We start from the raw sequence: 25,315 nt of genomic DNA on the forward strand, positions 1-25,315 counted from the left end.
GTCTACAAAGAAAACTGTTGCTGATAGCAACCAATCACAGCTCATTTTTCATCTTTTAAACAGCTCTGGGACAGCGTGGCGAGTTTTGAGTGGCGACTTTTGTGTTTCGACTTTTATGTGGCGAGGTTGGTGTATGTGTGGTGAAATGTGTGCTGAGGGTGGTATATGTGTTGAAGCACGTGGTAGTGTGTGGCGCATTTTGTGTGTGTGTTCATATCCCCGTGTGTGACAAGTATCCCATGTCAGGGCCCCACCTTAGCAACTGTACGGTATATACTCTTTGGCGCCATCGCTCTCATTCTTTAAGTCCCCCTTGTTCACATCTGGCAGCTGTCAATTTGCCTCCAAAACTTTTCCTTTCACTTTTTCCCCATTATGTACATAGGGTCAAAATTGTTTGGTGAATTGGAATGCGCGAGGTTAAAATTTCGCCTCACAACATAGCCTATGACGCTCTCGGGGTCCAGACGTGTGACTCTGCCAAATTTTGTGGCTGTAGCTGCGATGGTATGGATGCCAATCCCGGACATACACACACACACACACCCACATTGAACTTTATATATTAAAGTTAATTTGTCAAATTACTTTTGAGCGCCTGAAATGAGGAGTTATGGAAAAATGGTTGCAATTCTCAAACGTTTCACAGTATGTTTTTGTTTAACCCCTTTAATTAAACCCAAAAGTCTACTTCAATTGCATCTCAGTCGCTTCATTTTAAATTAAAAATAGTGCCAAGCAGAGCTGAAATCATGAAGATTCAGTACTGTTCATATATTTCAAGACTTAACTGTATATACAACTGCAATAGTGTATGCAGATGTAGAATAAAAAATTGTAACAAAAACATGTAGACAAATACTTTATTTCCCAACATTGCCATTGAAAAATCGTAACAAATATGAGGAGTGTAGTTTATATCCCCAAATATTGCAATTTTCTGTTTACCACGAAATTATGTAAAATTACTTAATCATGTCTCCATTGCAAAAAAAAAGTTTCTAATTTTTGTAGAGCAGTGTAATTGAAAATACCAAATCTATTCAGCCATTTTTTTTTAACCACAGGATAATGGCTTGTTGGTTGGTACCTTACCTGCAAGGCAGCTTTAGAGTGAATTTCTACTAAGGTCTCTGATGCATTTAGCCATAAAATACCACACGTGTGTGATAGGTTGTGTGCTAGGATCAGGGGCACAGATCCATAAGTTCCCATTTTGTCATAGATGGGGTATCCAAATACATCTAGATTGTAGAGCCGGTATGCCTCATTTTCTCTATGGAGAAGGAAAACACATATTACTTTGGGACAATTGTCAAGCAAATGCAGTACGTCTACAATTGGTATCAACATCACAATATTGACTTCAACTGAACACTCACTTTGTCATTATTGTGAAGCTAAAAGGATAATTCGGTTTGGTCAGTTAATGCCCATCATGTTTTTGCAAAAGATTGGCTGGCCTCTGATTGCCTGCAGTGGTCACATAACAATGTTTATTGGAAGCTACTGCTGGGGTCAACATCGATGCGAATAATCCCAGAGGTACACATAGAGTAAAAGGGACTCTGTCACCCATTTTTTGTGATATGATGTAAAGATATCATTCAATATAGTGTCACATAAGCATTGTAGCAGTACTTTTGATACCCCCTGACTCCCCCACCTTTGATGCATAAATACCGTTTTTAGCTCTCCTGCGATGTATGTAAATCCCCTTGGTCTGGTCCGATGGGTGGGGCTTATTCTCCTTCTCTCCCCACTCCTTTCTTGCTCTACGCATTACTTGCTGGTTATTCCTGTGTTCACATAATGTAGCCGCGGGTGCGCACTGAAATGGCCTCTCTCGCGTGCACAGTATGCTTTGCCGAACTGTGGGTAAAGCATAAAATCATTATTGCACATGCGCCGGCATATGCCATTACGTTCTATGGCCCGGAAGTATCACAATACTTCCAGGCCATAGAACATAATTGTGTATGCCGGCACATGCGCAATAATGATTTTATGCTTTGCTCACAGTTGGGCAAAGCATACTGCGTATGTGCGAGAGGCCATTTCACTGCGCACCCGTGAGCAAATCTACGGGATCTGTGATATTCACAGATCACGATAAGTACATCAAGTCGAGGAGGGGGGGGAGAAGGCGAATAAGCCCCGCCCATCGGACCAGACCAAAGGGATTTACATACACCTCAAAAGAACTAAAAACAGTATTTATGCATCAAAGGTGGAGAGTCAGGGGGTATCAAAAGTAGTGCTATAATGCTTATGTGACACTAAATTGAATGATATCTTTACATCATATCACAAAAAATGGGTGACAGATTCCCTTTAATTTAAAGTTCACTGGAGTAAAATATGACAAATTTATAAAGAGGCCAAGCCTCTCCATAATGTTGGCAAGTTTTTTCTCTATTTGGCCCAGAACTTGAAATCCACTCCTACTTTCAGCTCTATGGCCTAAGCTACCACAAGTACAGACGATCTTTGACGTATTCCCTATACTCTTTGTGGGTTCGAGGTATAATCGAGTAGTATCTTTGACTCAGAGCAGGATAAAATCATGGAGAGCTCATCTGACATGAAATGAAAATAATTTCTGCAGTCACTAGGGGTATGTACATACTCCCAAATGCAGACAATGTCTTCAAGTGTCCTGAAGTCAAGATCAAGGCAGAAGAAGAATTTACAGAGGACAACCAAGAGGGTCATATCCAAGTAAAGTCAGTCAGGTAATCTGAGTTGTTAAGATCACAGTCGTCCATGGAAAAAAAATACATATCTGCCACTATGAAGCTTGAATTCCCTTCTTATAGGTGGATGATTCCATCTTTTTCTGGAGTTGGCCAAGTATAACTTTAGATCCCTTGATGCTAAGTATCACATGTTTAGAAGGCCATCCTGGAAAACTCCATTTTACAATTTCTGGAAATGAAGTTCTTATTGGATATTTTACTCCACACAATCAAATCTCTTCTTTTAAAAAAGGAAAAATTTCATGGCATTTCTGGAGTCAAGAGATATTTATTCATTTTCCTGCTTTACAAAAAATGTCTGCAGAGGCAGTTCTTTAGCCCCTTCGCTCACAGGACATTTTTTGTTTTGTCATTTTGATTTTTTTCTCCCATTCTTTCCAAGAGTCATAACTTTTTTAGGTTTCCATCAATATAGCCATAAAAGGGCTTGTCTTTGTGAAATGAGTTGGAGTTTTGAATAGCACCATTGATATAGTGTACTGCAAAACGAAAAACAAATTCCAATTGCAGTGAAGTTTAAAAAAAAAAAGTGCAATTCCACAATTGTTTTTTTTTTTATTTTTATTTACCATGTGCACTATATGGTACAACTGACCTGGCAGTTTTATTTCCAAGGTCAGTACGAGTTTGCAGATACCAAACATGTATAGTTTTTTTTTTTTACTAGCTGAAGAGCCCGGCGTTGCCCAGGCGTAATAACTAACTGTGGTTAGTTATAACATATAATGATTATCCTCCATCCTATAGTCCCGTGCCCATATACCCATCATACATATCTGCCATCCCATTGTCCCGTGCCCATATACCCATCATTCATATCCTCCATCCCATAGTCCCGTGCCCATATTCCCATCATACTTTCCTCCATCCCACAGTCCCATGCCCATTTACCCATCACACATCCTCCAACCCATATTCTCATGCTTATATTCCCATCATACTTATCCTCCATCCCATAGTCCCGTGCCCACATACCATCACACATCCTCCATCCCATAGTTCCAAGCCCATATACCTATCATACATATCTCCTATCCCATAGTCCAGTGCCCATATACCCCTCACATCCTCCATCCCATAGCCCCATGCCTATATACCCACCACACATCCTCCATCCCATAGTTCCGTGCCCATATACCCATCATACATATCCTCCATCCCATAGTCCAGTGCCCATATACCCATCACACATCCTCCATCCCATAGTCCCATGCCCATATACTCATCATACGTATCCTCCATCTCATACTCCAGTGCTTATATGGGGCTTTGCATGTGGAGTCAGTGTGGCTCTGCGGAGTGGGCGTGGCTTGATACACACAAAAATATGCACACACATACAATCATTGCGTGTGGAGTGAGTGTGGCTATGTGGAGTGGGCGGAGCTATGTGGAGTGGGTGTGGCTTGATACACACATACATACACACACATACACTCATTTTTATATGTATACAGCTCTGGCAAAAATTAAGAGACCACCACATCAAAACCATGTCATGGGCAGCCCATTCTCCAGATCTGAACCCCATTGAAAACCTCTGGAATTATAATCAGGAGGATGATGGACAGTCTCAAGCCAACAAACAAAGAAGAACTGCATAAATTTTTGCTCCAGAAGCAGTGTGAAATACTGGTAGAAAGCATGCCAAGACACATGAAAGATGTTTTTAAATATCATGGTTATTCCACAAAATATTGATTTCTGAACTCTTCCTGAGTTAAAACATTAGTATTTTGTTGTTTCTAAATGATTATGAACTTGTTTTCTTTGCATTAATTGAGGTCTGAAAGCACTGTTTGTTTTTTTATTTTGAGTATTTTTCTTTGTCAGAAAAAAAATATAAAATTTTTTGCTTGGAAGTTCAGAGACATGTTGTAAGAAGTTTATAGACTAAAAGAACAATTTACATTTTACTCAAAAATATACCTAAAAGCGAAAAATCAGACAAACTGAACATTTGAAAGTGGTCTCTCAATTTTTGCCAGAGCTGTAGATTTCAGCTGTGAAAAAAAATCTGAAATTTAATTAAAGTTTTTGCTTTTGTTGCCATTTTTCGAGACCCATAAGATTTTAATCTTTCATGATCTGGGATTGTGTAAAGGATTATCTTTTGCGCCCTAAGCTGATGTTTTTATTGATACAATTTTGTGGTAGTTACGATGTTTTGATCACCTTTTATTGCATTTTATTGCAATGTTACGGCGACTAAAAAAACATAATTCTGGTTTCTAGTTTTTTCTCTTACGCCGTTTACTGATCGGATTAATTTATTTTATATTTTGATAGATTGGACATTTCTGAATGCAGCAATACCAAATATGTGTATATTTTTTCAATTGTTTTATTTTCAATGGGGCAAAAGTGATTGAACTTGTGTTTTTTTATATTTTTAAAAACTTTTTTCCACTTTTTTAATAGTCGCTTTAGGAGACTTGAAGCTGCTTTCATCCAATTGTCTGTGCCATACATTGCAGGGCTTCAGCTCTGCTATGTATAGGAGAAATCACGATCTTCTATGAAAGTCGGTCACAAGCCGGCATTCACAGGAGTATTGCAATGACAGGCATGGGGGTGTTCAGCAGACCCTCAGCTGTCATGACAACCCATTGGCGCCCCACGGTCACGTCATAGGTGTGCCGATCGAAGCATGGCACGACATGCACCATGCTGCTGCCAGAGATGAACAGCAGGATTTAACAAGTTAACAGTCGCAGGCGGTGCACCTCTCCACCATCGGCTCTTAAAAACACATGACAGCTGCTAAAATCAATACCCATAAATTGAGTATTCAATGTACCCTGTATCTTGCAGATCGTGTGAGTCCGCATGTTCTGGAAGTCCATAAACATTTTCAAACCCGTGTAAGGTAAAATCCAGCCCTACAGAAGAGGGACCTATGCCAAGAAAAGTACAACAATCTGTACACGTATCAAGAATGATTAAGTACAATCCTAAATATACTGTGCATTTTCCCATTACATTTCAAGTCCAGATAATCTTCAGCGTTTCCATCCCACACTCCAAACAGTTTCTGTGAATAAAGATAAAAGTGCTTAATTAACAATGAAAAGAAAAAGCAAAAATCAAACCTATGAATACTACAAAATACAACTAAACATAATCCCCTGAGGGTAACCCAAAGGCAATAAACAGGTGTAATGATATTCCAACTAGTGTAAAACTTTGTTATTCAGAAAAATTCAAAATCAAAACACAATTAAAAGGCAAGGTCACCTCAAGGCACAACAGTGTCAGGCTAAACATAATATACTAAAGCATATAGCGTAAAACTCATAGTATGAATACTATGCAAATAAGTTTGGTAGTTGGCATAGATGTATAAATACAACAATACAATGAATGAAGTGCACAGTTAACTGCTGGTATGATACATGGGACAATATATAATAGTAATTCATATAGTGATAAGGTTAATGATATCCAATATATATTCCAGCCTGTTTATTAGAGTGTCTGTAAAGGGGTCTTCCAATCTCGGGTACCTCTTTCAGTACCACCCCGTGTTTCTGCTTTGGCTGGAGTCTGAATGAAGGATGCTGGCTGGAATTCCTTGGTTACATGGGCGCATATAAAAGATCACTGCTTCTCCACGTATTTCCAGTCTGACAACACTTTACTCACAGGACACAGAATATATCACACAGATACAGAGGGCAGGCCAATAGAAAAGCGGCAGGCCAGACATACATTACAATAGCCGCAGGTGGCAGGAGCCTGCCGATATTTACTGTGGGAATTACAAAGGTGGGGGGGAGGGGGCGGACAAAAGGGCAATACCGTGTCCCCTCTGCCCAGGGCGCAGCCTGTGGGCTGATGCATTAGGGACATGCATCTCCCATGGAACCTATTATACATACATATAACTGCACAACATATTCTGGGTGCTGAGTGGTTCTGTAACACGTAACGCGGCTCCCCTTTTCAGCGACGCTATCGGCATACACAGTCTGATCCTTAACGGATTGGTTTGGGGATGACCGAAGTTTATGGGGTTGGTACAAGTTCCGTTTGTCGACTTAGTCCATCGGCGTTACCGTTTTGTTTGTCGGGTCTGTAGTGGATGGTGAAGTCCAGAGGTTGTAGGGCTAAACTCCACCGCAGCAATCTGGCGTTGTCTCCGGAGACCCGATTAAGCCAGACTAGGGGATTATGGTCCGTTAGGAGGGAAAACTGTCGTCCATACAAATATGGTTGCAACTTTTTGAGTGCCCATACTACCGCCAGGCACTCCTTCTCGATGGCCGCATAGCTTACTTCACGGGGCAGTAGTTTCCGACTCAGGTAAGCTACCGGGTGGTCTTGGCCGTCCGGACCGACTTGGCTCAGTACTGCCCCCAATCCAAACATAGAAGCGTCTGTGTGAACCATGAAACGTTTAGTTGGATCGGGTGTGGCCAATACAGGGGTATTGATGAGGGCGTCCTTTAGTTGGCTGAAGGCTTCCTCACACTCTGGGTTCCAGGTTACCTGGCGGGGTTGGTTCTTACGGGTCAGATCAGTGAGGGGCTTGGCTACGCTGCTGTAATTGGGAACGAATTTCCTGTAATACCCCGCTGTCCCTAGAAATGCCATAACCTGGGTTTTAATGCGTGGTGGGCCATTTGGCTATGGCCTCAATCTTGGCTGGTTCTGGTCGCTGTTTCCCACTTCTCACCCAATGCCCTAAATACTGAACCTCTGCTTTGCCCACGTGACACTTGTTTGGGTTCAGGGTGATTCCGGCCTGGTGGATCCTGTCCAATACTGTCTCTAGGTGATTTAGATGCTCTTCCCATGTCGCACTGTAGATGGCGATGTCGTCCAGGTAGGCACAAGCATAGTCCTGGAGACCATCCAGAAGCCGGTCAACCAGCCTTTGGAAGGTCGCCAGAGCATTCTTCATCCCGAATGGCATAACTCGAAACTGGAATAAGCCGAACGGCGTGACAAATGCCGACCTGGGAATAGCGTCAGGACTAAGGGGAATCTGCCAGTAGCCTTTGCATAGATCGATGGTGGTCAAATACTTTGCCCCCGCCAGCCGGTCTAACAACTCATCCACACGCGGCATGGGATATGCATCCGTCACTGTTTTCTCATTGAGCTTACGATAGTCTACACAAAACCGTGTAGTCCCATCCTTCTTGGGCACTAACACTACGGGGGATGCCCAGGCACTATCTGACTCTTCAATGACCCCTAAACGCAACATCTCTTGTATCTCTTGTCGCATCCCCTCTCGTACAGACTCAGGGACGCGGAAGGGGTTTTGTCGCAGGGGGGTCTGATCCTGGGTCTCAACCTTGTGTTGTGCCAGGCGAGTGTACCCTGGTCTCCCCAAAAACATCCTCTGTCGCTGCCTCAACAACTCCTCCGCCTGCTGTCTCTCCCAGGGGCCTAGGTCTTCACCCAAGTGTACCTGGTCCCATGTTTTAGACTGAGTCCTTTCCCCTAAGACATCCGGCAAGGGAAGTCCGGCTAAATCCTCTGCTTCAGGTGCACAGATGGCCACTACCTCTTCAGGGCGCTCCCGGTAGGGCTTCAGCATATTCACGTGGAACATGCGGATAACCCTGGGGTCATCACAATCGGCGACATTATAGGTTGTGCCGGCTATTTTCCCCACTACCTGGTAGGGCCCCTGCCATGCAGCTTGGAACTTGTTCTGCTTAGTGGGCTCTAACACCAGGACCTTCTGTCCTATTTGCAAGGTGCACTCTCTGGCCCTCCAATCGTACCATACGCGCTGGCGCCGCTGGGTCACCTGCATGTTCTCACGTACAGCCTGGGTCAGCTCCAGTAGGCGGTCCCGGAATTCCAGCACATAGGGTACAATAGGTACCCCTTCTATGAGGCCCACCCCTTCCCAGTGTTCTAGCACTAAGTCTAGGGGTCCCCTTACCTGTCTCCCGTATACCAGCTCGAACGGGGAGAACCCCGTGGATTCTTGGGGCACCTCCCGATAGGCAAACAGGAGGTGTGGCAAGAATTTCTCCCAGTCCCTGTAGGTCCTGGTAAAAGTCCCAATGAGCTGTTTTAATGTACCGTTAAAGCGTTCACACAACCCATTGGTTTGCGGGTGGTACGGGGCGCTTCTAATGGACTTTACGCCGCACAGCTTCCACAGTTGGTTGGTCACCTCTGCTGTAAACTGGGTACCCTGGTCCGAGATAATCTCCTGGGGAAATCCAACCCGTGAGAAAACCTGGAGCAGGGCGGCCGCCACCGTCTCTGCCAGTATGTTAGATAATGCAACCGCCTCTGGATATCGTGTGGCATAATCTACCCCTGTCAATATATACCTTTTCCCTGACGGACTGGGTTTGGCTAACGGCCCTATCAGATCGACCGCTACTCGGCTAAATGGTTCCTCCACAATGGGGAGGGGGCGTAATTTGGCCTTGCATCAATCCCCCCCTCTTGCCAATGCGCTGGCAACTGTCACAGGTCTGGCAGTACTGACGAACATCATAGGTTACCCCCGGCCAAAAGAAGTTTTGTGTCAGACGATGCCTGGTGCGACTGACGCCGAAGTGCCCGGCCAAGGGTATGTCATGAGAGATTCGCAGTAACTCCTGCCTATACTTCTTGGGAACTACCAGCTGTCGTTTTATAGTGGAGCTCGTCCCTGTGTGGTGCTGCTCTGTGATCCGGTAGAGGAGTCCCTGCTTCCATACAAACTGTTCCCCTTCCAGTACCCCTCTCCCCTCCTGTGCCTTCCCACGATAGCCCTCCAATGAAGGATCCTAAGTAACTCCCTCTTAAATTCATCTGGGGTGGCCCAAGAAATGTGTCTGGCTATGGGAATACGTGTAGGGCTGGGATGTCTTACCTGGGCCTCCTCTGAGTGTGATTCCGCCTCCGCAGCTCGAGCTTGTCTCCGGGTGGTCACAGGAAATGTCTCAGCCAGAGGGGCAACCAAGAATGCAGACAACATGGGCCCCAAGTCATTTCCCAGCAAGACGTCTGCAGGCAAATCCTCCATCAAGCTGACTTCAACAAGGCCATCCCCGACTCCCCAGTTCAGATGAATCCTAGCAGTGGGCAGTCGATGTATAGCTCCCCCTGCTACACGGACTGCCACTGTCCGGTCCGTCTTCTCTTGGTCCCGGACGAGATGAGGCTTCACAAGGGTCAAAGTTGCCCCGGAATCTCTTAGTCCCTGCATACGTTTCCCATTAACCCACACGACCTGTCGATGCTGTTGTCGATTATCTGCCCGGGCTGCCTGCACGGGGTCTACTTCATCCAGCACTTCCTCCATCTCCTCCACCCCTTGGTTAGTCGTAGCCCCCAATGCCGGGTCAGCTTCCCCTTGGTAGCAGTGTACAGCAGCCCGGCTGAAGGTAGCTGTTCCCGCCTTTGGCCACTGGGTATGCTGAGTCCGGTTGGGACATTGTCTTTGCAGGTGGCCCAGCTGACGGCAGGTGTGGCATCGCGCCCCAGGGGGACTGTGGTAGGCCGGGTTTCTTGCTGGTCCCCCTACAGTCTTCGGTGGTTTGGGGCCCTCCAGGTCCATGGGCGGGCCCCTAGTAACCATCTTTGATCCTGACATCTGAGGCCTCCTGGCATCATGATGTTCATCGGCCAGACGAGCGGCTTCCTCAAGAGTCGTTGGCCGCCTGTCCCGAAGCCATTCCTGTGTCTCGGGGGTTAGTCCATTAAACAATCGTTCTAACAAGAAGAGCTGCAGGACGTCCTCCTTAGTGGTTGCTTGGCTCCCTTGTACCCACTGTAGCAGTGACCGCCGTAATTTACAGGCCCATTCAGCGTGGGTATCGGTTACGTGTTTTATAAGTCCGCGGAACTTTTGGCGGTATGCCTCTGGTGTCAGCGCATACCGGGCCAAGATCACTTCTTTGATCCGCTCATAGTCCATACAGTCCTCATCAGGTACCGTGCGATAGGCGTCCGCTGCCAGGCCTGTCAGCTTGCTGGCCAGAATCTGAACCCGTTCCTCCGGCTTTACTTGTAGAAGGGCACACTGCCGCTCAAAGTCCTGCAGAAAACCATCAATGTCTTCCTCAGCCTCCCCCAACTGTCGGAAAGGCATTATACTGGATGTTTTTGTGGCTTACTGTTGAAGGTACCTGGTCGAAGGCCAGAGCTCCCCCTGCTTGCTGACTCTCCTCTCTCCGCTCTGCCATCTCCATCTTGGCCAGCTCCACTTTGGTCCGCTCTGCCATCTCCATCTTGGCTAGCTCTATCATGGTCCTCTCAGGCATCTTTTCCTTCAGATCAGTACGCACATCAGCTATCACCTCTCGTATGATCTCTACTGCAGGGTTTGGGCCATAGAACGCCAGTCTGTTCTTTACCTCCCTCTGGAATTCAGTCTCCTCCACGTTCACATTGGGGGATGCTGCACTGTCGTGTTCCATGACGGCTGCTATCTAATCCGCTTTTGTTTTGCTGCTGGCGATCAACCCTCGGGCTTCCACCAGATCTTTTAATGTATTCCTCTTTAACTTCTGGTAGTTGTTTTCCATTCATTCCTTTCCTCCTGTAGAAGGGGTATCATATCCCGCTGGCTGCCACCAGTGTAACGGGGTCTTCCAATCTCGGGTTCCTCTTTCAGTACAACCCCGTGTTTCCGGAGGTCCACTCTGCTTTGGCTGGAGTCTGAATGAAGGATGCTGGCTGGAATTCCTTGGTTACATGGGCGCATATAAAAGATCACTGCTTCTCCACGTATTTCCAGTCTGACAACACTTTACTCACAGGACACAGAATATATCACACAGATACAGAGGGCAGGCCAATAGAAAAGCGGCAGGCCAGACATACATTACAATAGCCGCAGGTGGCCGGAGCCTGCCGATATTTACTGTGGGAATTACAAAGGTGGGGGGGAGGGGAGGACAAAAGGGGAATATCGTGTCCCCTCTGCCCAGGGCGCAGCCTGTGGGCTGATGCATTAGGGACATGCATCTCCCATGGAACCTATTATACATACATATAACTGCACAACATATTCTGGGTGCTGAGTGGTTCCGTAACACGTAACAGTGTCTATGTATCAACCATACAGTAACATATAGAGAAACATTTTAACAAAATAATCCAATAAAGCCATTGCAATAGATGTGAAAAATGATTGTAAATAGTTACATACCTATATTAAAGGTTCGCCTGACCAGAGTGTACAAAGCTCCAACGTGTGTTTCACCCTTCTTCCTCAGGAGACGTGTGTAAGGCTAAATATGCCTGCATACAAGCTTGGTGCCCAGATTCACTCAATAGGTCACAACTTAAGGATTTCTTAAAATGTCTGATAATTTGAACTTAATTTAATAATAGTTTTGATATACCACCGCACCCTATAATACTGCAGAGGCAATCTTGGATGCACAATGACTGGTACCCCATGCAAAAGGAGTGCATCAGATAGGGTGACTATATGTGACAAATGATTAGTCATTTTTCAGTGCTAGGAAGGAGGGTCATTTTAAAGGTGTGGCTCAGTATAAAAACTAAGGAAAAAGAAAAGCGCAATAGGGTCTTATCTGGTAGAAAATGGAATAAAAGCTGATGAAATCTACTCACCCTTTCCAAGAAGGATATAGGCATATAAACCAATGTCAGCTTGCTGCACGCCCGAAGGTCCACTCCGTGACCACCAATATAAGTCCTTTTGGATAAGTATCTATCTCAGGCTTACTGTGCGCTGCTTGACCAAGATAAAATTACTACCACATGAGAAGTTTAACCATTTAATTCCCAACGCGTTTCAAAGTGTAAACCACTTCTTCTTCAGGGGATGACATGTAGTGAACAGATACAGCCTTCTCTGGTTAAATACATACAGTGTTTGAATTTAGGCGCCAAAGAAAACACACGTGATGAAAGGACAGATGTCAAAGTTCAAGGGTTAATAGTGCGCAAGATGCATTTAAAATTATTCTTATTGATTTTAATTTTAACCTATTTACATTTCTGTTATAGATAGTGTATTAACAAGAAAGAAAAAAGAAAAGAAAACGAAGGAAAAACTTCAAATGTATCGAAAAAGGGTTACAAGAAGGTGAAACGAACCTGCTGACAAAAAGTGTCATAGACCAGAGTCAATACCACTAGGCTGGGGGGGATTTCGTTTGGGAGAAGAAGATATATTTCTGGGAAGGAATAATTTAAAAATATATATTTAATTGGAATATATTTAAAATGTAAAAAAATCACCTTTATTAAAGAATGCGAATATATATAATAAAAATATATATAATAAAAATATGATAAAAATGTATTAAAAATGTATATTAAAAAATATGTGTGTGAGTAAAAATTATTGTGTGAGATTGTATCTGGAAAAACATCAAGGTGTGGCTCGACATACAAAGTAATTTTCCTCCTAAACTTCTATCTATTTAATGCCATAATCTAAACTATTTTCTAATATACTTGAATTAAAAATTCCTTATCCTTTCTTCAACACACTATCTTTTTTTTTCTACTTCCTTTTTGATTATGCTTCGTTTGAGAATCCCAGTACCTGCATTATCAGGGAGCAGAAGCTGGACCTTTGACGCAGCCCCTGCTCCCTCCCTGAAGTAAAGCATTATCAGTGACATCCTTTTCAGGGGCTGGGCTAGTCTCTGCGTGATGTACACTTTGCAATGTGTACAATGACAGCGCGCTCTCTTCTGCCAGCTCAGATTGGCAATAATAAGCCATCATCGGAGCTCACTGTTAGTGTGTGTTCTAAAGGTACTGTCACACTTAGCGATGTACCAGCGATCCCGACCAGCGATATGACGCGGTCAGGATCGCTGGTACATCGCTAAGTGGTCGCTAGTGAGCTGCCACATAGGCAGATCTCACTAGCGACATCGTAGGGGACGGGGATCGCTACTTACCTGTCACACCAGGCAATCCTGCGTCCTCCCGCCCGGCTCCACGCGTCGCTTGCCGTCACAGCAGGAAGCGCCGCAGGAAGTGACCGACGAGAAACAGTCCTGAACGTTCTCGCGCGATCAGCGATAACCAGCGGGGGAGCGGGTCGTAGGTAAGTATCAGACACAGCGATATCGCTAGCAATATCGCTATAACGTCACTAGTTATAGCGATATTGCTAGCGATATCTCTTAGTGTGACAGGCCCTTTAGACTAGCCAGTGTGCAGAGACCAGAGCTAGCCCCACAAGTGATGTCAATTGTGCAGGTGGCATTGGTTCCTGCATAACAGGTAGTTTTACAACACACTAACAGTGCGTTCTTTTGCCAGCTCATTACTACTGATCTGAGTTGGCCAGGGAGCGCACTATCATTGTGCACATCGGACAGGGACTAGTCCAGCCCCTGAAAATGAAAACTCTATACTTCAAGGAGGGAGCAGGGACTACGGCAATGACCCGTCTTCATGCATAAATAATCCATTTTCTAGGTTTCTACCTCAGATGAAGCCGTTTCCTCCGTAGGGTTAGTGACTGTCAGGCGACTGTAATACACAAGAAAATCAACAGTATAAAGAATGATAACAAAATAACACAAACATGATATGTTTCATTAAAAAAGTGACTTCAAAATGGCCCATTTGGTTCATGAACTTTGCACAAAATTATTATTTTTGTCTTATGTTTTTCACACTTTTTAGAGCAAAAAGTCACATGTTCTACTAAAAATAACACAAGCAACTAGATGTGTATTTCCTGAAGGAAGTATAGATACTGCTTTGAAATGGTGCCTGGGCTGCCCCTTTAAGAGAGACTTGCCTGCTGCCCCTGCAAGACTTTCAACTCAGGATCCGTTTTAACTGTGGGTGCCTCTCAGCGGCCACTTTGGCCTGTGGGACCCCTCAGGGTCTGATTTGGTGGGTGGTTGGAGGCCGAGGTGGCTCAGCCTCCGATTTGGAGGCTGGGGTGGCTCAGCCTCCGATTTGGAGGCCGGGGTGGCTCAGCCTCCGATTTGGAGGCCGGGGTCGCTCAGCCTCCGATTTGGAGACCCGGGTGGCCCAGCCTCCAATTTAGACGCCGGGGTGGCTCAGCCTCCGATTTGGAGGCCGGGGTGGCTCAGCCTCCGATTTGGAGGCCAGGGTGGCTCATCCTCCGATTTGTAGGCCAGGGTCAATCAGCCTTCGATTTGGAGCCTGGGGTCACTCAGCTTTTGATTTTGCGTGCCGGCCCTTTAAGACTCATTTTGGTGCGCTGGCCCTTTAAGAATTACTTTGGCACGTCGGCCCTTTAAGAGCCAGTTTGGCGCACTGGACTTCTAAATCCACTTTGGCGCACATTCTCTCTCAGGGGCATGCGTCATGTGATGAAGCTAGATTTGCATTTGTGCTTTGGGTTTCGCTTTAAGAGCTGATATTATCTGGCATAAACTGTGTCCTGGTGGGGTCATGTAAAGTTCATAGGCGTTGGCATAGTAACTGGGTCTGCCTGCGCATATCAATGAGCTTAACTGATAATGAACAACAAGAAGTTATAGGCCATGGTTGGATCCCCTTAAAACCTTCGGTGGTGCCCCCGATCTTTTGTTCTTCAATGAGCTTAACTGCCGCAACTGGTCCTCAAATTTGAATCGCCTCACGACTGCCCCACATATTCCTATGGCAAAATTTTCCCATTGAAATGCATTGAGACAATGCCTTCCAATGACGGGAAAAAATTTTTCAAACACAAAATGCGCAAAAACTACAAGTCCGATCGACACGAAAAATACTTAGCACACCACTCGTGGATGCTGGCTTCGAAACGACGCCTCAATGGAGTCTGTGCGTGTAGCGGTTCAGGCCGCATTAATTGCAGAAATCAACTGAATAATAATAAGAAGAACTAGATGTGTATTTCCTGAAGAAAGTACAGATAGTGCTTTGAAATGGTGCCTGGGCTGCCCCTTTAAGAGAGACTTGCCTGCTGCCCCTGCAAGACTTTCAACTCAGGATCCGTTTTAACTGTGGGTGCCTCTCAGGGGCCACTTTGGCTTCAGGGTCTGATTTGGTGGGTGGGGCCTCTCAGGATCCGATTTGGTGGCCTGTGCTCCTCAGGGCTTGAATTGGTGGCCGGGATCCCTCAGGGTCCAATTTTGTGGGTGTGGCCCCTCAGGGTCTGATTTTGTGGGTGTGGCCACTCTGGGTCTCATTTGGTGGGCGGGGCTCTTCAGGGTCCGATTTGGTGGGCGGGGCCCTTCAGGGTCCGATTTGGTGGGTGGGGCCCCTCAGGGTCCGATTTAGTGGCCGGGGCCCCTCAGGGTCCGATTTTGTGGCCGGGGCCCCTCAGGGTCCGATTTTGTGGTTGGGGCCCCTCATGGTCCGAATTTGTGGCCGGGGCCCCTCAAGGTCCTTTTTTGTGGGTGGGGCCCCTTAAGGTCTGATTTTGTGGGCGGAGCCCCTCTGGGTCCAATTTGGTGGGCGGGGCCACTCTGGGTATGATTTGGTGGGCGGGGCCCCTCAGGGTCCAGATTTTGTGGGTGGGACCCCTCAAGGACCGATTTTGTGGCCGGGGCCCCTCAGGGTCCGATTTTGTGGCCAGGGCCCCTCAGGGTCTGATTTTGTGGTTGGGGCCCCTCAGGGTCCGATTTTGTGGTTGGGGCCCCTCAGGGTCCGATTTTGTGGTTGGGGCCCCTCAGGGTCCAATTTTGTGGCCGGGGCCCCTCGGTCCGATTTTGTGGTTGGGGCCCCTCTGGGTCCGATTTGGTGGGCGGGGCCCCTCAGGGTCCGATTTGGTGGGCGGGGCCCCTCTGGGTCCGATTTGGGTCCCTCAGGGTCCGATTTTGTGGGTGGGGCCCCTCAGGGTCCGATTTGGTGGGTGGGCCCCTCAGGGTCTGATTTTGTGGCCGGGGACCCTCAGGGTCCGATTTGGTGGGCGGGGCCACTCTGGGTCTGATTTAGTGGGCGGGGCCCTCAGGGTCCGATTTGGTGGGTGGGGCCCCTCAGGGTCTGATTTTGTGGGTGGGGCCCCTCAAGGTCCGATTTGGTGGGTGGGGCCACTCTGGGTCTGATTTAGTGGGCGGGGCACTCAGGGTCCGATTTGGTGGCGGGGCCCCTTAGGGTCCGATATGGTGGGCGGGGCCCCTCAGGGTCCGATTTGGTGGGTGGGGCCCCTCAGGGTCCTATTTGGTGGGCGGGTCCCCTCAGGGTCCGATTTGGTGGGCGGGGCCCCTCTGGGTCTAATTTGGTGGGCGGGGCCCTTCAGGGTCCGATTTGGTGGGCGGGGCCACTCTGGGTCCGATTTGGTGGGCGGGGCCACTCTGGGTCCGATTTGGTGAGCGGGGCCACTCTGGGTCCGATTTGGTGAGCGGGGCCACTCTGGGTCCGATTTGGTGAGCGGGGCCACTCTGGGTCCGATTTGGTGAGCGGGGCCACTCTGGGTCCGATTTGGTGAGCGGGGCCACTCTGGGTCCGATTTGGAGGCCAGGGTGGCTCAGCCTCCGAATTGTAGGCCAGGGTCGATCAGCCTCCGATTTGGAGCCTGGGGTCACTCAGCTTTCGATTTAGCGCGCCGGCCTTTTAAGACTCATTTCAGTGCGCCGGCCCTTTAAGAATCACTTCGGCGCGTCGGTCGTTTAAGAGCTAGTTTGGCTCACTGGGCTTCTAAATCCACTTTGGCGCACATTCTCTCTCAGGGGCGTGCGTCATGTGATGAAGCTAGATTTGTATTTGTGCTGTGGGTTTCACTTTAAGAGCTGATATTATCTGCCAGAAACTCTGTCCTGGAGAGGTCATGTATAGTTCGTAGGCGTTGGCATAGTAACTGGGTCTGCCTGCGCATATCAATGAGCTTAACTGCCATTTCAATCGCCTCAGGGCATGTTTTGTCTGTGGCAACAATTCCCCATTGAAAAGCATTGAGACAATGCATTCCAATGACGGGAAAAAACATTTTATAACGTAAATTGCGCAAAACCTACAAATCCGATTGACACGAAAAATACTTAACACACCACTCATGGATGCTGGCTTTGAAACGACACTGTTTGGGCCGCATTCATTGCGGAAATCAACTGAATAATAATAAGAAGTTAGCAGCGTTCGGATTACAATATAGTGGTGTTTTCAAACCACTATAATAAGAAGAAGAAGCAGAAGAAGAATAAGTTAGCAGCGTTCGGATTACAAGATAGTGCTTTCTTCAAAGCACTATAAAAATTGCAAGTGCATATAAAATCACTCCAGGGAGTGACTGCAGTACACTTGCTTAAAAAAAACAAAAGTCACAATTTGTGAATTGGCTACAAGAATCTGGAAAGCAAAACTCTTGCCCACAATGGTAAACAATGGTAAACATTAAAAAAATAGGCAAATATATTTAAAATAGAAAAAGTGAAGAATGCTAAAACAAGAATTTGCCACATATCAAAAATATTATATAAGAAAAACTAGGCAAATAAGACGCAAATGGGGTACCATGGGGTCAGTATTGGACCTTCTTTTTAACATTTCTAGAAATTACCTTTGTAGGGGACATGCAGAGTAGAATTACAATATTTGCAGTTGATAGTAAACTCTGCAAGGTAATCAACACAGAGGAGGATAATTTAATATTACAAAAGGATTTATATAAGCTGGAAGCTTGGGCGGAGATTTGGCAATTGAAATTTAATGTAGATAAATGTAAGGTTACGCACGTGGGCGTTATATTTATAATTATTATATTATTATTATTTTTATATTTATAATTATGTACTAATTGTAAAACACTGGGTAAAACTGTCATTGGAAAAGACTTGGATGTATGGGTGGACGGCAAACTCCACTTTAGTGATCAGTGTCAGGCAGCTGCTGCCAAGGCTCATAAAGTAATGGGATGCATTAACCCCTTCCTGACATCCGACATCCGACGTACTATCCCGTCCACGGTACCCGGGCCCGTATGACCGTGAACGGGATAGTACGTCTACCGCGATCAGCGGCGCCCACGTGGTGAGCGCCGCTGATCGCGGCCGGGTGTCAGCTGATTATCACAGCTGACACCCGGCACAATGTGTCAGGGGCGGTCACGGACCGCCCCCGACACGTTAACCCCTTGCACACCGCGATCAAACACGATCGCGGTGTACCGGGGGTTAAAGGGAAGCATCGGCAGGGAGGGGGCTCCCTCCGTGCTTCCCTGAGCCCCCCACGGCAGCGCAATGTGCAGCACTGCTGCGGGGGGCTCCTTTCCTCCAGGCCCCCGAATCCAAGATGGCGACGGGGGCCTTCGGGGGCCTGAGGAAGCTGGCATGAGGAAGTCTTCTTCAATGCCTGTGACAGATCGCTGATCTGTCACAGGACAGTGATGTCCCACCTGGGACTATTTAATAAAGTAAAAAAAAAATAAAAAAAAGTGTAAAAATAATTTTAAAAAAATCGCCAAATATATTAGAAAAAAAAAAAAAATATTCCCCCAATAAATCCATTTTTTGGAAATAATAAAAAAAAAAACAATAAAAGTACACATATTAGGTATCGCCGCGTCCGTAACGACCCGCCCTATAAAACTGTCCCATTAGTTAACCCCTTTAGCGAACCCCTTAAAAAATAAAAATAAAAAACGAAGCAAAAAATAATGATTTATTATCATACCGCCAAACAAAAAGTGTAATAACGCGCGATCAAAAAGACGCATATAAATATCCATGGTACCGCTGAAAACGTCATCTTGTCCCGCAAAAAACGAGCCACCACACAGCATCATCAGTGAAAAAATAAAAAAGTTATAGCTCGCTGAATAAAGCGATGCAAAAATAATTATTTTTTATATAAAATAGTTTTCATTGCATAAAACCGACAAAAACATAAAAAAACGACCTAAATGAGGTATCGCTGTAACCGTACTGACCCGAAGAATAAAACCTCTTTATCAATTTTACCACACGCGGAACGGTGTAAACGCACCCCCCCCCAAAAGAAATTCATGAAACGCTGGTTTTTGTTCATTCTGCGTCCCAAAAATCGGAATAAAAAGCGATCAAAAAATTCCACGTGCCCGAAAATGGTACCAATAAAAACGTCAACTCGTCCCGCAAAAAATAAGACCTCACATGACTCGGTGGGTCAAAATACGGAAAAATTATAGCTCTCAATATGTGGTGATGCAAAAACTATTTTTACAATAAAAAGCGTCTTTTAGCGTGCGACAGCCGCCAAACATAAAAACCGCCATAAATAGTAAATCAAACCCCCCGTTATCACCCCCTTAGTTAGGGAAAAATAATAAAATAAAAAAAATGTATTTATTTCCATTTTTCCATTAGGGTTAGGGCTAGGGGTGTGTTGGGGTAGGGTTAGGGCTAGGGCTAGGGTTAGGGCTAGGGTTAGGGTTAGGGTTAGGGTTAGGGTTAGGGCTAGGGTTAGGGCTAGGGTTAGGGCTAGGGCTAGGGTTAGGGTTAGGGGCGTGTTGGGGTTCGGGTTGGAGTTAGAATTGGGGGTTTCCACTGTTTGGGCACATCAGGGGCTCTCCAAATGCAACATGGCGTCTGATCTCAATTCCAGCCAATTCTGAGTTGAAAAAGTCAAATGGTGCTCCTTCCCTTCCAAGCTCTGCTATGCGCCCAAACAGTGTTTTACCCCCACATGTAGGGTATCAGCCTACTCAGGACAAATTGCAAAACAATTTTTGGGGTCCAATTTCTCCTGTTACCCTTAGGAAAATAAAAAATTGGGGGCAAAAATATCATTTTTGTGGAAAAAAATGATTTTTTTATTTTCACGTCCGAGTGTTATAAACTTCTGTGAAGCACTTGGGGGTTCAAAGTGCTCACCACACATCTAGATAAGTTCCGTGGGGGGTCTAGTGTCCAAAATGGGGTCACTTGTGGGGAGTTTCAATAGTTTAGGTACATCAGGGGCTTTCCAAACGCACATGACACCCGCAGACCATTCCATCAAAGTCTGCATTCCAAAACGTCACTGCTTCCCTTCCGAGCCCCGACGTGTGTCCATACAGTAGTTTTCTCGCACATATGGGGTGTCAGCGTACTCAGGACAAATTGGACAACAACTTTTGGGGGTCCAATTTCTCCTGTTACCCTTGGGAAAATGAAAAAATTGGGGACTAATTGATCATGTTTGTGGAAAAAATACGATTTTTTTATTTTCATGCCCTGGCATTATAAACTTCTGTGAAGCCCTTGGGGGTTCAAAGTGCTCACCACACATCTAAATAAGTTCCTTGGGGGGTCTAGTTTACAAAATGGTGTCATTTGTGGGGGGTTTCCACTGTTTAGGTACATTAGGGGCTCTCCAAAGGCAACATGACACCCGCAGACCATTCCATCAAAGTCTGCATTCCAAAACGTCACTACTTCCCTTCCGAGCCCCGACGTGTGCCCATACAGTAGTTTTCTCCCACATATGGGGTATCAGCATACTCAGGACAAATTGGACAACAACTTTTGGGGTCCAATTTCTCCTGGTACCCTTGGGAAAATAAAAAAATGGTGACTAAAAGATCATGTTTGTGGAAAAAATACGAATTTTTTATTTTCACGCCCGGGCGTTGTAAACTTCTGTGAAGCACTGGGGGGTTCAAAGTGCTCACCACACATCTAGATAAGTTCCTTGGGGGGTCTAGTTTACAAAATGGTGTCATTTGTGGGGGGTTTCCACTGTTTAGGTACATTAGGGGCTCTCCAAAGGCAACATGACACCCGCAGACCATTCCATCAAAGTCTGCATTCCAAAACGTCACTACTTCCCTTCCGAGCCCCGACGTGTGCCCATACAGTAGTTTTCTCCCACGTATGGGGTATCAGCATACTCAGGACAAATTGGACAACAACTTTTGGGGTCCAATTTCTCCTGGTACCCTTGGGAAAATAAAAAAATGGTGACTAAAAGATCATGTTTGTGGAAAAAATACGAATTTTTTATTTTCACGCCCGGGCGTTGTAAACTTCTGTGAAGCACTGGGGGAGTCAAAGTGCTCACCACACATCTAGATAAGTTCCTTAGGGGGTCTAGTTTCCAAAATGGTGTCATTTGTGGGGGGGTTCCACTGTTTTGGTACATCAGGAGTTTTCCAAACGCGACATGGTGTCCGATCTCAATTCCAGCCAAAAAGTCAAATGGCGCTGCTTCCCTTCCGAGCTCTGCCATGCGCCCAAATAGTGGTTTACCCCCACATGTGGGGTATCAGCGTACTCAGGACAAATTGCACAATAACTTTTAGGGTCCTGTTACCCTTGGAAAAATAAGAATTGAGGGTGAAAAGATCATTTTTGTGGAAAAAAATATGATTTTTTAATTGTATGGCTTTATGTTATAAACTTCTGTGAAGCCCATGGGGGTTCAAAGTTCTCACCACACATCTAGATAAGTTCCTTAGGGGGTCTAGTTTCCAAAATGGTGTCATTTGTGGGGGGTTTCCACTGTTTTGGTACATCAGGAGTTTTCCAAACGCGACATGGTGTCCGATCTCAATTCCAGCCAAAAACGTCAAATGGCGCCGCTTCCCTTCCGAGCTCTGCCATGCGCCCAAATAGTGGTTTACCCCCACATGTGGGGTATCAGCGTACTCAGGACAAATTGCACAATAACTTTTAGGGTCCTGTTACCCTTGGAAAAATAAGAATTGAGGGTGAAAAGATCATTTTTGTGGAAAAAATATGATTTTTTAATTGTATGGCTTTATGTTATAAACTTCTGTGAAGCCCATGGGGGTACAAAGTTCTCACCACACATCTAGATAAGTTCCTTAGGGGGTCTAGTTTCCAAAATGGTGTCATTTGTGGGGGGTTTCCACTGTTTTGGTACATCAGGGGTTTTCCAAACGCGACATGGTGTCCGATCTCAATTCCAGCCAAAAACGTCAAATGGCGCTGCTTCCCTTCCGAGCTCTGCCATGCGCCCAAATAGTGGTTTACCCCCACATGTGGGGTATCAGCGTACTCAGGACAAATTGCACAATAACTTTTAGGGTCCTGTTACCCTTGGGAAAATAAAAATTGGGGTGAAAAGATCATTTTTGTGGAAAAAATATGATTTTTTAATTGTACCGCTGTACGTTATAAACTTCTGTAAAGCCCTTGTGGGTTCAAAGTTCTCACCACATATCTAGATAAGTTCCTTGGGGGGTCTAGTTTCCAAAATGGGGTCACTTGTAGGGGGTTTCCACTGTTTAGGTACATCAGGGACTCTCCAAACGTGACATGGCGTCCAATCTGAATTCCAGCCAATTTTGCATTGAAAAAGTCAAACGGCGCTCCTTCCATTCTGAGCTCTGCCATGCGCCGAAACAGTCGTTCCCCACCACATATCAGGTATCTGCGTACTCAGGACAAATTGCACAATAACTTTTGCTGTTCAATTTCTCCTGTTACCCTTGGTAAAATAAAAAAAATTGAACCTGAAGTATTTTTTTTATGAAAAAAAGTTAGATGTTCATTTTTTTTTAAATATTCAAAAAAATTCCTGTGACGCACCTAAAGGGTTAATAAACTTCTTGAATGTGGTTTTGAGCACCTTAAGGGGTTCAGTTTTTAGAATGGTGTCACTTTTGGGTATTTTCTATCATATAGACCCCTCAAAGTGGCTTCAAATGTGATGTGGTCCTAAAAATAAAATGGTGTTGTAAAAATGAGAAATCGCTGGTCAACTTTTAACCCTTATAACTTCCTAACAAAAAAAAATTTTGGTTCCAAAATTGTGCTGATGTAAAGTAAACATGTGGGAAATGTTAGTTATCAAGTTTTTTGTGTGCCGTATCTCTGTGATTTAAGGGCAAAAAAATTCAAAGTTGGAAAATTGCGAAATTTTCAAAATTTTCGCCAAATTTCCGTTTTTCTCACAAATAAACGCAAGTTATTTGAATGAAATTTTACCACTAACATGAAGTACAATATGTCACGAGAAAACAATGTCAGAATCACCAGGATCCATGGAAGCGTTCCAGAGTTATGACCTCATAAAGGTACAGTGGTCAGAATTGTAAAAATTGGCCCGGTCATGAACGTGCAAACCACCCTTGGGGGTGAAGGGGTTAAAAGAGACATAGATGCTCATGTCGTGAACATAGTTTTGCATCTATAAAAATCACTAATATGGCCACACTTAGAATACTGTGTACAATTTTGGTCTCTGGTGTATAAGAAGGATATAGCTGAACTAGAGCATGTTCAAAGAAGACAGACCAAGGTTAAGGGAATGGGGGTCTACAATACCAAGATAGGCTGTTAAACTAGGGGTTATACAGTTTGGAAAAACGAAGGCTTAGGGGTGATCTTATTACAATGTACAAATATATGAGGGGACAATACAGAAATCTTTCTAATGATCTTTTTACTCTTTGGCCTATGTCGTTTTTGCCTTCCTCTAGAAAAACTTGTTAGGCTATAGGTTTAACTCAATATATTTAAGCCTATTTTCAACCATAAAATTATGAAATGTAACAATGAATGGGGAAAAATGTGTGTCCTTTCTTATCTTACATACTCAGTTCTGCCTCTGATTTCTCCTAAATTTAATGTTTTATCTGGACCATGTTCATTTTCTCCAAATTTCTAAATAACTTTAGGCTGGGATGGGTTATGTCATGTGAACAACTTTGTCCATCACCTCACACTTGTTGATGACTAAGTTGACCTTTATAAGAGTACACAAAGTAATCCAGATGCAGTTCTCATTGTTTCGCCTAGTCAACTTTATCTAAGGAGGACCTGGTCTGAGTCACTTACGAATTGTTGCTGTAAGGGGGAGCCTATGCCTATCTGCTACTTATAAGTATGTGAAAGTAGAAGGCATTGGTAAAAAAAAGAGAATTGGCCAGATCTGTTAGTCCAGGTTCACACAAGTGTATTTTATGGCCCGTATACAGAACAGCAATGACTGATCGTGGGTCTCCTGTAAACCTAGTCATTGCAGAAGTCATTGTACATAGGCGTATCTATGAAACAAGTTTCCAATATCTCAGCACATGTCGACTCCTCCTACCTTTCTTTGGATGGAGAGACAGCATTTTCAAAGTATAACATTCCTTGAGAATTAACGCTGATCAGTTCCTTGTCCTCCTCGACAAGAAGCAGGGAAAATGGCTTGGCAGTAAGATGAATTTTACATGAGCTATTTGGGTGTTCAAAAACTAAAATGTTGGTTTCCAGGTTGGAGACTTTCAGCCTATAAAAAATAATGTAACCATTACAAAGGTGTTTTTTGCTTTTCAGGAAAACTTTGTACTATTATCTCCAACTGTCTAGCTGGCAAATAAAAACTGAAGAAAAGTATAGTTGTCTAAAGCAACCAAATTCAGATTTTATAACTTTGTTACCACTTAGCCATAGTTTTTTTGTTATAGTATTGCCAGCGGTTTATCTTCAAAAACTAGCATTTCCTTATTGTTGAATGGTGTTAAACACCAACTGAAAAAAAAGAAAAGTACAAAAGACGCCATCAAAAATGCTAGAAAAACACGCAAAATACCCACTATTGGTCAAAAACGTTGAACAAACAATTAGGAAATGACCAAAACTGCTAAAAAAAAGATGGTTCAGGTTTACAAAACGACACAAAAAATTTTCAGAAGCATCTTCAACTTGAAAAACTGATGTTTTTGGCTGCCTGAAAAAAGATGTTGTAAATACCTAGCTCCTTACACCCCAAAAGTATCCTTTATGGACCAAGTCGACTCTTATCACCCTCTTCCG

The 25,315-nt window shown here is 44.9% G+C and overlaps 1 protein-coding gene across 1 annotated transcript in view; it reads right to left on the reverse strand.

Moving 5' to 3' along the window:
* Positions 1–25,315, reverse strand: part of GANC (glucosidase alpha, neutral C) — a 202,049-nt gene that overhangs the window by 134,480 nt on the left and 42,254 nt on the right. The window contains exons 6-10 of the mRNA XM_073577850.1: positions 24,606–24,788; positions 14,150–14,195; positions 5,742–5,793; positions 5,560–5,656; positions 1,096–1,276 (exon numbers count right to left, since the gene is read on the reverse strand). Of these exons, the coding sequence (XP_073433951.1) occupies positions 1,096–1,276; positions 5,560–5,656; positions 5,742–5,793; positions 14,150–14,195; positions 24,606–24,788 (559 nt within the window). The remainder of the gene's footprint in view (positions 1–1,095; positions 1,277–5,559; positions 5,657–5,741; positions 5,794–14,149; positions 14,196–24,605; positions 24,789–25,315) is intronic.

This window comes from Dendrobates tinctorius, unplaced genomic scaffold (assembly GCF_039654945.1).
Source record: "Dendrobates tinctorius isolate UK_male_01 unplaced genomic scaffold, ASM3965494v1 ptg000057l, whole genome shotgun sequence".
NCBI lineage: Eukaryota > Metazoa > Chordata > Amphibia > Anura > Dendrobatidae > Dendrobates > Dendrobates tinctorius.